The sequence below is a fragment of the Podarcis bocagei genome, assembly GCF_964188305.1.
Source record: "Podarcis bocagei genome assembly, chromosome: 7".
Taxonomy (NCBI): domain Eukaryota; kingdom Metazoa; phylum Chordata; class Lepidosauria; order Squamata; family Lacertidae; genus Podarcis; species Podarcis bocagei.
This window is the reverse complement of record NC_138132.1, coordinates 49,271,181-49,287,010: the sequence shown is the minus strand read 5'-3', so window position 1 is coordinate 49,287,010 and position 15,830 is coordinate 49,271,181. Positions and strand designations below refer to the sequence as shown.

Below are 15,830 nucleotides of genomic sequence, written 5' to 3'. Positions count from 1 at the left end.
TTGGTCCTGATGTAGATCTTCATTCACCCCTTCTTCCCTGGCCATGGTAGGATGGAACAGCATTTTGTGGTTCACTTCAGGTGCCAAAATATATTGAGCCACTCCTGGATGTTGCTGAACTACAACTCTCATCATCCATGGCCATTGGCTATGCTTGCTGGGCTGAAGGGAGTTGTAGTCCACAACATCTGGTGGACCAAAGATTCCTCACCCCTGGCATATGGTAATTTGTACTGGGGAAAGTTTAGTTTGTATGAGAAAATTTTCAGATGCCCTCAATAGTTATCAAACTTAGAATGTTTATTTTACTTGTATTTAGTAAACAAAGCTGAATACTTTTGAAACTGCCAAGCTTGCATATTTATTTTCAGTTGGCATTTGGTCGTCATTGCTAATGCAAGTGTGAAATCTCCTAGGGAAAATTTTCTGCTGCACGTTTCAAAAGGACTAGAAGCATTTTAGTGCCCAACTTCTCTCAGCTTATCTGTTTGATGCCATCTGCCTTTCCTCCCACGAAAACGATGGGGAAATGCCTTCTCAACTCTGCACGTGTAACACCTTTGCTCTTCTGTACATGCATGGCGTGGGTATTCCACCCACCTACCCTGTTCATGCAGGAGTAGGAGTGTGAAACCTGAGGCCCTCCAGATACTGTTGGATTTCACTCCCATCAGCCCAGCCAACATGGTCAGTAGTCAGGAAAGATGGCACTTGTGGTTCAGCAACACCTGTAGGGCTCCCCTACCCCTATAGGGGGATCTGGAGAGAAGCAATTACTCTGGCAACCCTTTTGCTCCTTGTAGCCTGGACTGGGCTCTTTTCTGCGTGCTGATTGTTGTGAAATTTTGTCTCTCAGCCCTTCCTTTGGAATGCTGGGAGAATCTCATTCACTGTGAAGCCCACATAGCTCACCAAGTGTTTTTCGTGGTGGGAGGTGTTCCCTGCAGGGCTAGTGAAGGCATGGAGGAGGAGGAAGACAATGTGGAAGGTCAGGGTAGGCGTGGGGCTAAGATTATTCTTGGCTCTTAGCATGCTGAGGCAGCAGCAAACTTGTTTAGACATTATACCTTCTGAAAACTGTTCCTCAGGCCAGAGACAGCTGTTGGGATAAAAGCAGCTTTACAGCATGGGGAGGGGTTGGGAGGAGTAGAGAAGAAGTCAAGGGAAGAAAAGATGGAGATCTGCAGAGGAAAAAGTTGTGTGGCCCTGCATTACATGAAATAAAGTTTCTGTCCTTAGCAGTGATGTGGACTTTCCAGAAATATTTGACCTGGAAAATTTTCTTACACAAATTAGCCTAAATTTGCATGGGGTAATTTTCAGTTTGCATCAGGAAATTTTCTGAAGTCTCAGAAGAGAGTGATCTAATTTAGAGTGTTTATTTTTCTTGGGTATCATAAACAAAGTGAAAAGCTTAAGCTGCCAGGCTAAACTCTATTTGCAGTTGGTGCCCATCCACTGTTACTAATGAACTTAGAAAAAGGAAAGTTTTCTAAGGAAAAAACAGAACTCTGGGAAATTCACTACCCTGAATTACTGCTTTTTGGTTATGTGATCCTGCAGTCCAGGAATGACTTTTTGTATCCTGAGACATTTCTCTACCCCACCTAAAACAAGGGAAGACCATCCTTTCCTGTCAGATTCTTTCATCTTTAAAAAAACAACAAGCATGGCAACTGTGTCCATATCTAAACCATCAATTAAAAAATCAACTGGCATGATAGGGCATGTGAATGTTCCTAGAGCATATAGGAGGAACAGACCTCACGAGTGTGCAGAATGGGCACAACCTTTGACCTGCCCAGGAAGACTTTGCTGCTTTGTTGTCTGTTTCACTTTTAACCTTTCCTGGTTGCAAACATAAGCAGGTTTTTGTGCTCCAGCAACTGATATTTATGTAGCCATCATGGCTAATAGCCAGCCATAGCCTTGCCCTCCATTGATTTGTCTGATGCTGTTTTGAAGTGGCCCAATTTGGTGCCTATTACTCATTTCTCTTCCTTTTAAAAATGCAATTTATATCCCACCCTTCCTTCTGAAGGAGCACAGGGCGGCAAACACATCAATAATATAAATAGCCTAAAAATAGTTTTTTTGGTTTTTTTAAACTTCTAAAAATAAAAGATTCTCTCAACCAGTGAAGTCAGGGTTTCTAGTAACAGTGGCTTTTCAGCCTGGGTAAACAGAAATGTTTTTCAGTTTCTCCTGAAAGTCAACAATGAGGGAGACCGGCATAGCTTACCAGGGAGGGTGCTCCATAGATAGGAAATTGCCACAGATAAGGCCATGTCATGGGTCAGTGCTGATAGCCCAGTGGTGGCACCTCACCTGCCTGTTGTGGGGTACAATACTGATGGTTGATACTGAGGAAGATGCTTGGTTATTGAGGAATATAGACGAAGGCACTGCTGCTTAATTTTTCATGCTTATGGGGAATGTGCTGCCATAACAGGTATAACAGAGGTTTGTGCAAAGGCCTCATTGCCTAACATGGGACTCAGTTTTTCCTTCTAGGACTTTGATGTTTCTGCCATTTTATCCCTAAGGCAGGCTGGACAGCATCACTCGTTGGCTTAGCGTCTGATGTAGTTAGCATTAAACTCCCATACGCACACCACCACCACCTAACACAACAATGGAAAATGCAGCTGCTCTGACAAGCCTGCTCCCTGTTCTCCCTCTGCCCTCAAATCTTTGGGTGCTTGTTGCATGTGATTGCTTTGGAGTGTCCTGGCTACCTTCTTCCCTAGGCTCACTTTAATATGGACGGTTGGTTTGAAAGGGTTCCAGGAAGCTTAGAACGGCCTGTGCTCTCTGCCTGTGACAAACCCGGACAGAGAGGCCTCAGCAGAGTTAATGTTTATCCAGTGAGAGTGACTGCTGCTCTGAGATTTGGGCCTCCAGGGCAACTGAGACCTGACATTTCCCATCTGCACAGAGGATGGCAGCTAATGCAGGTACAACGCCTCTGCAGGTCCGGTACTGATCATGGATTGGCAGGCGACTTACACAAGAAATGCACACTAGAACACTTCTCGCTCTCCTCCCCTCCGTCTCCCATGGAGTACAAGCTGCTCGCTGACCTGTACACCCTTTCCTACAAAGTTTCTCTTCTTGTCAATTCTGGAATAGTTCCTCACATCTGATAGGAATGTAGAAAGCTGAGTCGTTCTATTGGTTCATCTAGCTCAGTATTGTCCACACTGTCTGGCAGCACCTCTCCAGGGCTTCAGAAAAGAGACCCCCAGCCCTATCTGGAAATGCCAGGGATTGAACCCGGAACCGTTTGAATGCAATGCATGCGCTCTGCCACTGGGCTACAGCCCTTTCCCCTGATCAGAGGTGTGCACTTTCTGCCCTTTCTTAGCTTCCACATTTACTTAGGCACAGTTGTCAAGCTTGTTTTTAAAAGGTGAGAGAAGGATGGTCTTGTTGAGTGGGGGCCTTACCTTGAACAGCTGTGCAATAGTAAGTAGGACTCTTCGCCTTTCAGAATCCTATGCTCAGACTGTACAGTGGTACCTCAGGTTACAGACGCTTTGGGTTACAGACGCTTCAGGTTACAGACTCCGCTAATCCAGAAATAGTGCTTCAGGTTAAGAACTTTGCTTCAGGATGAGAAGAGAAATTGCGCAGCGGCAGCAGGAGGCCCCATTAGCTAAAGTGGTACCTCAGGTTAAGAACAGTTTCAGGTTAAGAATGGACCTCCAGAACGAATTAAGTTCTTAACATGAGGTACCACTGTAGTTGCCTTATCATAGGAATCTCAGACTATTACTAGAGAAGAGGAAGAATCTAGGAACCCCACCCCCACCCCAATTTGGAAGCAAGTACACTGTGCTTTGAAAAAGGCTTTAGGGGAACTTGTGAAGTCTGCACGATTGGCTCCCTTGCAGCCTTCATGTCACTTTTCTTTAACTCGGCTTCAAGAAGTGCAATATACTTTGAGGAGTTTCTTTAGAACTATAAGCTTCTGGAAGTAACGTGGTTTAGGAGTGGAATACCTGCCTAAGCTCCTGGGTTCAATTCCTTGCATTTCCAGTAAAATGGTAGCAGGCCTAGAAAATACCAGGTCAGATCAGTATTGTCTTCTCTGGGTAGCATCTGCTCTCCAGACTTTCAGGCAGAGAACCTTTCCCACCACCTGCTGCTTGAGATCCTTTTATGGAGGTGCCAGGGACTGAAGCCGAGACCTTCTGCATGCAAACCAAGTAAGCCAAAACCTGAGTGAGAGAAAATGAAGCTGCTGAGTCAGACTGTTGGGCCATCTAGCTCAGTTTTGTCCACATTGCAGCATTTCTCCAGAAGCAGCATATCTCCTGAGTTTCATAACGGAGTCTGTCAGCCTGACCTGGAGATGCTGGGGATTGAACCGGGAACCTTCTGCATGCAAAGCTGATGCGTTTCCCCATCTTAGTGGAAGAGCACCTGCTTTGCATGCAGAAGGTCACAGCTTCGATCTCTGGCATCTCCAGGCAGAGCTTGGGAATGTCCAGTGCCTGAAACCCTGGAGAGTCACTGCTGCCCAGTGTGGAAAATACTGAGCTAGATGAGCCAATGGTGAAAGCTCCCTATGTTCCCATGGAAAACTGCTGCTGTTCAGAGTACTGTAGATGTTACTGGGCTGGAATGGTCAGTGATCCGACTCAGTACAAGGTGGCTGTGTACTTTTATGTATTACATAACCACTCAAAGCTTTCCTCTTCTCAAAACATTACTCTTTGGAGTTGACAGTGGTGGTGTACCTTGATAAAAAGAAAAATTAAAAAGGCAGGTTCCACTGTAATATGTACAGAGCAATGATATGCAGGCCAAGTATGTGTTGTGCTGATTTGCTGAAGTACTGAATTTGGTTTTCTAACTAGAGAACTGTAGTTTTGTTGGCAGGTAATCTTCTATGCTTCAGTGCATAGGATGTCTTAAAAGTGTGAGTGACTGGGTTTTGTAAAAACCTGAACGCGAATTTTCACTTTATAATAATCTTTCTGTTTGAATGTGCTGTTTCAGTTCAACACTTGTGTAAACACGATTCACAAATTCTATTAATTCTGGCTGCTTTACAGAGCTGTGCAATTAGGAAAAGCATGCATTTGCATAATTTAGTCTTTTAATTTGCATCATATGGCCTTTACTTATAAATATCTAGGCTGCTCAAGGTTAAGCTAACTGTAGCTTTGTCGAAGTAGGATCTTTATACAAGGTGAGCTGACCAGCATCCAGCAGCTCACACCTTTTTCCTAGTTGAAATTTTGCCTGTCCTGGTGAGAGTAAGAGAATATTTGCAGACTCTTACCTGCCTAAAGTTAATGGTGGCAGAATGGTGTTCTTTACATGTCTAAGGAACACGAGGTTAAGTTATTTGTGCATTTCATCCAGTATTGTCCACTCTGCTCTAGCCAGTTTGGGAAGGGCCATAACTGAGTGGTCAAGCCTTGCATGCAGAAATTTCAGGTTTAATCCTCCTCAGCATCTTCAGGTAGGGCTGGGAGAGACCTGTCTGAAACCCAAGAAAGATGCTGCCCATCAGTGTTGACAGTACTGAATTAGATGTACCAATGATGAGACTCAGTAGAAGGCAGCTTCCTAATACTGTACTCTAATTGGCAACAGTTCTCCAGTGTCTCCAATAGGGTCTTTCCCCATCCCCTGCAACCTGATCCTTTTAACTGGTGATGCCAGGAATCGACCACTGGATCTTCAACTTGCAAAGCAGGTGCTATGCTACTCAGCTGCTCGCTCTCTCCCCCTCTGCCCCCAATTTGTTGTCACGTGGGAAAAGATGATTAAGCCACACCCTGAGCGCCTTCCTTTGGGCCATGTGCAGTGTTGAAGCACATTATCTCTGTTCCTAAGTCCTATAAATGTCCTCAGACTTTAAGAGGAACTGCTAATTGCACAGAAGGGAGTAGATTTAGCAATGCTGTGCTGATGCCCACAGACTCCAGCTGCTATAATTTATAGCACAGGAACAGTGGGTACACCACAACCGCCTCCAGAAATATGTTCAGCAAAGAATTGGGCAGCAGACTGCTCAAGCTTTACATTTAACTTTGCTTATGTTTCAGAGACAGGGAGAGATTAATGTTGTTCCTGCTCACATGAGAGGTACATTATAATAATCACATTCTTTTTCTCGTTGCTCAGCTTTAGTGCCTTTTTATACACACACACATATATAACTGTTATTTTTGCAAATTTATTAAAGGAGAAAAGAACACAAAGAGGGCAGTAAGAAAAGCAAAATCGTCAGCTCACTTTCACAGAACAATAAACATCAGTACATCCATCTGAATTTACACATACATAATGATATATGCCCTCCAAATGTCTGAGTATGTACCCAAACAAAGTTGGTGTTTATAGAAAGTAGATTCAAATGTAGCAAGGGCATTAAGGCCTTCAAACAATTGCATAATAGATGGTGAATATTTATCCTTCGAAGATAAATATGAAGTGTAAGTCTCTTAGCAACCACAAGCACCAATAAAGTCTGTTTCTGTTGTCCTGCTTTTAGTCTCCATGTACAGGAATATAATCTAAAAGTACATGAACACCCACAAATATCAATGATTTCTCCAGTACATGATTAATATGAACAGCAACTTCAAACCAAGAAGGATGTATCACTGGACAAGTCCACATCATATGTCTCAATGAGGCATTTCCAACATTGCACCTCCAGCATCTATCTGATGTGGAGTCTAGTATACCCAAAATGCATTTTTTTTGCTGACTCAATCTCAATTTTAAATCTAAAGAAACATTCTGTATAGATTCTAAAGCAATTTCCCATAGTTTAGCTTGCATGGCACACTCTAATTCATGGTTCCATTGTTCCATAAGTTTCTGATCTTCTACTTTATACACTTCAAATAAACATTTATAAACAGTAGCAACTGGTTTGGTATTTTATGATGATCCAATTATTATTTTCAGCTGTTAAGGGGATGCTGAATACTCAGAGCTGATGGGCCATAAATAAGACACCATTTATGTTGCTTCGGAAAATTTTGAATTTCCTCATGATGTTATAAAGTGGATTCAAATATTGTGCTACTCTTCTAAGTTTCAAGTAAGGGTAAATGGAATCCTTTCAGATTTGTCTGATAATAGAGAAAGGTACAAGATAAACTGCCCTCTTCCTCCACTGATATTTGATCTATGTTTTGGAAATGTTGGCACGTGCAGTTAGACAGAACAGGAAGATCTATGGTTTTGTGCATGAGCAAGTGGAATTTAAATTAGGTTTGTATTCAGATGATTTGCTACTATTTGTTAGTATGTACCCATCCATTTTGGAATTAATGAGATTAACTGATAAAATTTAGTAGAATTTCTGGATATACGAGAAAAAGGTTAAAATACGAATTAATGCCAGTGGGCAATTAATTGCCTGCTTTCTATGCTAACTGGTGTTTTTGCTGGTGCCCAAAGATTCTAATGTATTTAGCGATCTTTGTTCCTGCAGATACTTGTCAGATTATTAAATTAAATTTAAATAGGTTAATAGCAACATCTCCATTGATTTGAAAAGATGGACACTACAGTACTTAAATTTAGTATTCTGAATAAAGTAAATGCACATACTGCACAAATGCTGTGTTTTGCTTGGTCTACACATTTCCCAAGCCTATTTTCAAAAGTGTAATGAATTATTTTGGAAGTTTATTCAGGGTATTTCTCCACGTTGTGTATCACTTAAAAGAATGCTGCTGCCTAAATCAGAAGAATTTAATTTTCCTGATATTTGCTCTGTACCACATGGCATATCTGTTTATGTTTATAAACAGGTGGCGAGTCCCCCCCCCATGACTACCTCAGTTCTCAGACTTCCTCATTCCTCCCCTGCCCCCAGTTTGCATGACCTCTTCCTTCCAGATTGTGCACAAGCGAGAGAAGGGGAAGCATAAATGCTGAAAACTCTTTTGCCTTCTAGTTCCCTTCTGTTCATTGGCTGAGAATGGCTAGGAACAGGGTCTAGTTTTAAAGTGACTTTGCCGCTACACAGCCATGCAGGAGTCACTCAGAGGCTGCCTGTTGCCAAAATCTACAGAAGAGAAAGCCTGAGTTCATAACCAAAAAGCGTTTGCTTTTTACAGTTGTTCCTGTTTACTCTGATCTTAACTGGGCACCCTTGAAATGGTAGTGAAGTGTGATAGACAGAAAAGCTGGCTTTCCATAGCATTATTCCATTCCAGAGTACATTTCATTGGAAATAGGAGCCAGGCTGACTCACACTGAACTCAGAAATTTTGTAATGGGCCATAGAAGTATTTGTGTAAACTGGTTCTTCCCTGCTGGAGCCTGCATTTAGCAGTGCCCTGGAGTCATCTGGTCAACAGTTCCACGGATATCCAGAATTTCTTTCATTTATGCTTCTTAAATTTGCAGTGGTCTTTCCCCAGCTAGGCCCAAAGCTGTGATGCCTGGAAATAACACTAACAACACCAGTTTCCAACTTTGTTGTCACTTGGTGTATATGTAGTCAGCTTTGCATGTTTCACTATGGTAAAGTTGCCTGGGTCAGCTGCGGCACTTGATTGCCAGGATATTTGTAAAATTCCAAGTGAAAAGTTGGAACATTCATTCATTTTGTTTTGACCTTTTTATTAATGCATGTGCACTCTCGGGAAGAAAGGAATTGAAAAGAAGAAGAAGATCAAGCCAGTACTGGCAGTTGAAAAGTGATACTGTTTACAGGGACTGTCTTTCAGAACATGTAATGGTGGAATTGAAACATACAAAGATAGTTAAGATACTGCTGATGAGCATTTTAGTGGGAAAGAGGTTGGGGAGATAGGGAGGCTGAATGTAGTTCCATAATCCTTTTGAACAGCTGATATGCAGAATTTTATTTTTATTTTTTTAAAAAGGGATCCACATGTGCTAAAAAAGTAATGATTGCAAGTGAAGCAATGCACCGGCCACATTTCCAGCTGCTTGGCAGGCCATTTCTCGTTCCAGATGTTTGCCAGTCCACACAAGTGAAAAGTTAGCCCTCTAATTGTGTTGAATTTGAAGGTCAGAAAAATTGTCCTCTATTTCTTAAGGTGCTGGAATATGACATTTTGGCAGCCATTTCGTCTGGACTCTTTCGTAATGACACAATTCCAGAGGGGGGGGGAGGTAGTGCAGAAACACCTTGAGGCACAGGGGAGTCACAGGCACTGCTTGGCAGAGAAGGGGGGGGAGAGAATGGACAGGTCATAGTGACTCATGGCATAACTGGGAAGGAGGTCTTGGACCTTAGCCATGCTGCTTCCCTGGTCTCCTCTAGGCTGCTCCAGTGTGCTCTTAGTCGCGCAAGAGGATGAGCCAATGGATTACTCAGATTGGGGGTTGGGGATGTGACTGCTGAGTCGCCTTCTGCTTGGTCCTTATCTTCGGCTGCTGTGAAAGCCTCTGCCAGGGACTTCAATTCTAAAGCTTCCTAAGGATTAGAATCGCCCAGCTGGATCAAAGGAAATACTGGGGTGTAACCAATGGAATATGAAATGTCTTTGGTTGTAGTCCCATGTTTGGCACTTTTGGTCTGTTCTGAATAAAAGGACAAAATGGGTCAATTTTCCATTTCCATACATGCATTTAAAACTGTCCTGTTGCCTGGCATTGAAACTGAATCTGAGCTACATACAGGGAAGTCCTCAGCCAGTCAAGTGGTAAATTTAAACTTCAGTAAGCATAGTAGAAAAAGTTCAAGTGGCCTCCTGGTTGCTGAGCCAAGGGAGACATTGTGGGTAGCCTTAGAAGGAACCCAAACCCACCCTCCTTCCACCATCCTTCCTGTATCAGCAAAGCTGGACTGCGCAACTATAGAGTTGCAAGCCTCTGTGATGTGTTTGCTGTTGTTCTTCTAAATGTGTCCATTGTTGATAGCTGTGCATATCCAATCTCTGCATGTCCCCCAAGATGAAGGGCATAAATTCATTGAGTTGAATTATTGGTCCATCTCATTATTGCTCTGGCAGTGGTTCTCCAGGGTCCTGGGCAGAGGTCCATTTTGTTACCAACCACCTGATCATTTTAACTGGAGACATTGGGAATTGAACTTGGGAATTTTATCCATGCAAACATTTTCTTTACCACTGAGTTACAGCTCCTGCGTTCTCCTTAATGCATACCCAGGAACCGCTAGACCAGATAACTTAGTGAGGCTGCAAAACAAAATGCTTCAAGTTCCTACCCCTTTCATAAAATGCTGTGGAGAATATCCCCCCCCCCAGTTAAAAATAAAAGCTGGAAGGTCCATATAGCTCAATCCCCTGTCCAAAAGAAAGGCACCCATGCATTAAACAAGGTGACAATATGACATAAACGGAGAAGAGGTGCACTTCAGAAATATGCCAACAAAACAAATATATCTGTTGAGCTTTAAGGAAGTGACCCAAGCCACAAACTGCAGTGGGATGCCAAAAGAAACCCCATGTGTACACAAAACAAGCCCAAACCCAAACCTTAGGTTCCTAGCCAGTTTGAGACAGAGCTTCAATTCTTTCCTGGCCGCAAATATGGAATTCAACCAGACTCTGAGCTGAAGGAAAACCTGCCCAACAGATCTTCCAAAAGTAAGTGGCCCCGCTAGTGTTAAGCAAACTCTTGTTCTGCAATATGCCAACATTTCTCCACACTGTTCTCCCAAGTTGAAGAGATCTGATCCCATGGCAAAGAGATGCCAGACTCAAAAGGAAGGTAGTGAGCTTTGCCTTTAAACAGATTGCCCGGAATTGGGCTGGAATCTTGTGTGTGAGAGAGATGGGGGACCTGCCTTAACGCAGCCTCCCCTTGTTATATCTTACTCAGCATGGCAGCAGTCTCCTGTCTCCTTCCCGTGTGGGTGAGGAGGGGTGTGGGAAGGAGGCGCTTCCCCTTGGTTTCCTGTCTCAATCACATGGCTTCGGACGGTTTCCATGGCAAAGGCAGGAGGGGGTGGGTGCTTCAGAGCGAGTGCCTTTAAGACTTCAGTGTTTTCGCTCTGTCCATGGGAGTGGAACAAAGGAAACGCGACAAGAGCCGGACACGCTTTCTCTCCCTGCCTGATCTGCCTGGACACCTGGACATGTAAGTCTCCAGGGGCTCCGCAAACATTTTGACAGGTGAAACTTAAAGACAAGGCAGACAGCTCTGGGATAGCCGAGTGTGCCCCCCCCCCCCGCACTTTATATTTGGTGAGCGGTATGTGTTTAGCTTGTAACTGGGCTGGCTGAGATGCAACCGCTCACTAGATACATTACCTCAGTCGCAGTCGAAGGATAGAGTGCAAAGGTTGTGGTACTTGGAGGAAGCAGCTACCAAAGCCAGTTATCGCTCTTGACTAGTGATGGGTGGAGAGCTTTGTTATGGTCCTGCCAGCCATGGGTATAAGCTTGAATTTCTCTTTGCTTGCTTTGCTGTAGGGTTGAGGGGTGCCTCTGGAAGGCAGAAGAACCCAGATTTCTCTTTCTGCTTCGCTAAGAGCACATCTTCAAGATCCTTAGAAGCAGACTGGTTTTTGCCTTGGCATCCTTCAGCCTCTTTATTTTTGCTTGCTGCCATAGTGGTTGAACTCTGGAAAGAGAAAAGTTCTGTTTCTCTAGTAGACTTTTACGGGTGATATGGGGATTCAGACCCATGTGATGGCTTGTTAAAATTTATTAAAATCACATTTTCTTTTTTCCTCCAGGGTAATGGATTCAGGGCACCACACATGGATTTATTCTGTTTTGTCAACAGTCTTAAGGGAAGTGATGGTAATTTGCCCAAGGACCGTTCTGTAGTGGGTTTTGTGGCTGGTGGGGGATTTGCTGTCCAAGCCCTACATTCCCTTGCATCCTGTTTCTTCTTGTCTACCATGGTAGAATAGAATTTGTCACTTTAGACATAATAGCAATAAAATGTGAAAAGTTCCTAGCAAACAGAAAAGTACCACAACAGGGAAGAGTCTTAGTAAAGGGTGGTGGCTGTTTTTAAATGGCAGAGCATTCAGAATTGCTTTTCCTGCCCAGTTACAATCTGAAGTGGTATAGTTCTTCTTACAGCCTTAAGATTCCCGGTATAGATCAGACCTTAATACATTATCAGGGTGTGGTAGTTTCTGTGGCTTAATTGATCTGGAGTTAGAAGATTGTGACATTTGTATGTGGTGTAAACCTGGGCCAAATGGGACAGGTTATTTTGCCAAGCAAATCGTGGCTTTGAAAAGAACTCAGGCACAGGGTCAAAGGCCTACATTTTAGGGTTGTTGTTTTTTTGTTGAACTTGTGATTAAAGCCACGAGCTAATGAATTCAAGTAGAGAATGCCAAACCTGTCTGGTTTAGTAGTCATCAATATGGCAAAGCTTATGGCAAAGTCACCAGCATATTCACCTGTGGAGAGCTGTCAGCCTGCCAGCCGCTGTATTTATAATCCTTACCATCTGACCTCAGCCTCTGCAGCGGCAACCAATTGTTCTTTCATTTTCTGCCAAAAATGTTTTGAGAGGAAGAAAAACACTCATTGGGCAGAGCTTTGCTCTGAAAATATTACAGAAATTTCCCTGGTGTCGTCCATATATTATTTCAATGTGCCAGGTTTATGATTCACATCGTATTTTATAGCACCCTTGCATTTTATCACTCCTCTTCCTTTGTTTAAGGCTGTTGACTGTAAGCTTAGCATTCTCTTAGCTACTCTGTGTTTGTAGAATCATAGAATTGTAGAGTGGGAAGGGATCCCAAGGGTCATCTAGTCCAACCCCCTGCAATAGAGGAATCTCAACTAAAACATCCATGAAAAATGATCCTCCAGCCTCTGCTTAAAAGCCTCCAGTGAAGGAGAGTTCCACTGCTGAACAGCTCTTACTGTCAGAAAATACTTTCTGATGTTTAGTCAGCACCTCCTTTCTTTGTAACTTGAATCCATTGGTTTGGGTCCTAGCCTTCAGAGCAAAAGAAAACAAGCCTGTCATCCTCCATGTGACAGCCCCTTTGCTGGGTGAGGATTAAAAGACGTAAGAAATTCCAAATCTTATAATATAGTCATATCCCTTTTAGTTGTGAAAAGGGTGGCTTTTATTTGTTTATTCCTTTATAAAATGTATTGATTCTCCCCCTTTTTAAAAAAGTGTTAACACAAAATTACAGTGCTTTACAATAATAATAATAAATTACCAATAAAACTAAATTTAAATAATTCAAGAAATAAAACAAAAGCATGTATCTTTTTTCACAGCAAGATAACTTGATTCCCACATCTGATTTTCTGCACTGTGGGGGTAAGGTACCAAGCTAGATACGAAGAAGGCTTGTTAATGCAGATTGTGTTGCGGGAAAATGAAGGGAAAAGGAAAGGAAGAAAGCTCCTAGTCTTACTGATGTGGGTTGTAGCTCAGCATCTGGGCGGTTTTACTTCAGATTGTGACTCATAGGATTCCGCGTTCCTCAATACAAATAAATAACTAAATCCTTGCCCTTAGAAATGTAGCATGTCAGGGAGAAGGCTGCATTAGAAGCTTTCTCCCTGATAAGTAGTTCACAAAACAAGCCCTCCATATAGTAAACTAGACTTGAGGGAAAGCGTTCCTAGTGTAAGCCACCTCTCTGACACGACAGCTTCTTAAAAACAGGGATTTATTTATTTTATATGGTAAAGCATCTCTGCTCCTGGCCCAGCCTGGGTGGAACTGGTCTAACATGGCCTAATGTGTGGAAAGGAGAAAAAGGTGAATCCTTTTGCTGATAAATGTGTGCAAAATCTTGATTTATTTATTTATCATTATTAACCCCATTGATGGGATTGGATTAGCAAAAGTCTGTATGAATGCAACTGTGGTTATTTACATTGGATTACATCAACAGGTGTGGGAACATACAGCTATTTCAGACCACCACAAGCCATTTGGATAATTGCAGTTTGGACAACGGGTATATTGTAGTGTTTAATAACCAGAACCAATGTGATCAACAGATGTTTAATGCAATTTTTGGGAACCTATGCGATTGAACAGAGACCAAGGCTATATAGTTGAAACTACAGTATATTGTTTTTAATGGAGGAGGCCATCTGTTCTGTCTCTTGGCTTCTTGAAGGCTTTTTTTTTAAAAAAAGGATCCTATTAATCTTGCAAGTTCTCCCTCCTCCCCTTAATGGGAGGTCTGTAGAATAATTAGACTGCAGTCGTTTCCTGAGCCTTCAACAGCAAACAATGCCTGTGCTGGTTGATTATGTAGAAAAGCCACGTGGATTCTGCCAAATGACAGCTTATTAGCTGAAATAATTGCTGCAAAGCTGCTTGTGGGCTGGGCTGGAGTTGAGAGGTGGGCGAAGAAGAGAGCAATTCAGGAACACATGGTCTCTGTATATATCTGTGCTTGTTTATGTGTAGGTGTAGGCAGGAGTCCTCCACAAAGGAATAAAACTCCTTGCTTAGGTCACGTTTTGTGGTGTCTAAGCATTTATGAGATCCCCGAGTCTGCGTTTTGTAGTGGTGCTTTTTTGCCTAGTTCTCCATGGGAACATCTTTCTTGTGCTGTACACTTCATAAGTTCCAAGCAGGGATGGAGAAGAATTTTGTGCAGTCTGCATTTTAAAGCGAACTGACCTAATTCACGCCTCCCGGACCAACACACAGATCGAAATGTAATTATCCTTCAGATTTCACACCTTGGGTTGCATTCAGCCTAGTTAAACTGGGAGTAGACCCACTGAAATTACTATATCTAAGTTAATTAATTTCAGTGGGTGTGCAACCAGTAGGACTAATGTTGGATACAACCCTTTTCTGAGATTTGCAGTAGAGTTCTCAGCACAAAAATGGACCAAAATTAGTTATATTGGGGTAAAATATATTTAGAATAATTGGTATGGAACTGGTAAAAAACATCTATATGGAAACAACATGCACAAAGTTTGTACAGGACGGAAATGGACTGATCTGCCCACTCCTAGTGCCAAGTCATTGATATAAGTCTTCAGCAGATGGGATGCAGTTACTTCAACGTGATGCTTTCTTGAAACTCAACTTCTGCCTTCCCTTGTCATTGCTGTGCTGCAGTAGAATTGTGTTTCTGGTGACTTCAGCTGTTCTGTATGAACCTGTGATGGATTTGCTGCTTGTAATAGTCTTGTTGGGATCTGTCCCTTGGGCAGCTGGCAGGTCAGGCTGGCAATGCCCAGACGAAAAGGACTGCAGGATGGGCATGCTGCACTGCAGCTCTCAATGGACCAAGTCCAGGTTAAAGCCAGAAATAGCTTCCTAACCGCTTTTGACCTCTGCTTCGAGTTTGCTCCCAGCAAGGCTGCTCTAAAAATGTGCCCTTGGGAAGCCGCCTCTGCTCTCTGCTGCAAGACTGCAGCAGAATATCGGGGTTAGTGTCATCTGTTGTTGGACTCTGCCTCCCATCACCCCGACCACTGACCAGTCTGGCTAGGGCTGATGGAAACTGTAGTCCAGCAATATCTGGAGGGCCACAGATTCCTCATCTCTGCTTTAAGACTACAAGAGCAGGGGCACTATTTAACAAGGAAAGGGAATAGTGTGTGCCTGCTGGTTCATTCAAGGTAAACAGCCACATCTCTAGAGAATGATGTAATTTGTATGTGTATATTTATTAGTTACTTTTTTATCTCACCCTTCCACAGTGGAGCTCAAGGGGGGGATGTACTTTGTATCATTACAACAACCAGGTGAATAGGTAGGGTTGACAGATGGCAACCAGAGGTCCAAGGCCATCCAATCCGGTAAGGTAGGTCATTGTTGATAAATCAGTATTGGGGGGGCGGGGGTTGGCTGTTTGAGGATGAGAAAATATGCCTTCTCTTGTGATCAGTTGGTGATTTCATAGTTAAGATGAGCCACAACGTAGGGGCATCTTG

At 43.0% G+C, this 15,830-nt stretch overlaps 1 protein-coding gene across 5 annotated transcripts in view; it reads left to right on the top strand.

The window, feature by feature from the left end:
- RIPOR1 (RHO family interacting cell polarization regulator 1) overlaps nucleotides 1–15,830 on the top strand; it is a 103,752-nt gene that overhangs the window by 29,086 nt on the left and 58,836 nt on the right. For 2 of the 5 annotated variants that reach the window (XM_081202389.1, XM_081202390.1), the window contains exon 1: nucleotides 10,893–11,058. The exons of 2 other annotated variants lie outside the window; for them this stretch is intronic. In XM_081202389.1, the coding sequence (XP_081058515.1) occupies nucleotides 10,908–11,058 (151 nt within the window). In that variant the 5' untranslated portion in view covers nucleotides 10,893–10,907. Of the gene's footprint in view, nucleotides 1–10,892; nucleotides 11,059–11,270; nucleotides 11,356–11,659; nucleotides 11,727–15,830 lie in introns of those variants that run through there. One more of the 5 variants, XM_081202397.1, reaches the window with a different exon arrangement.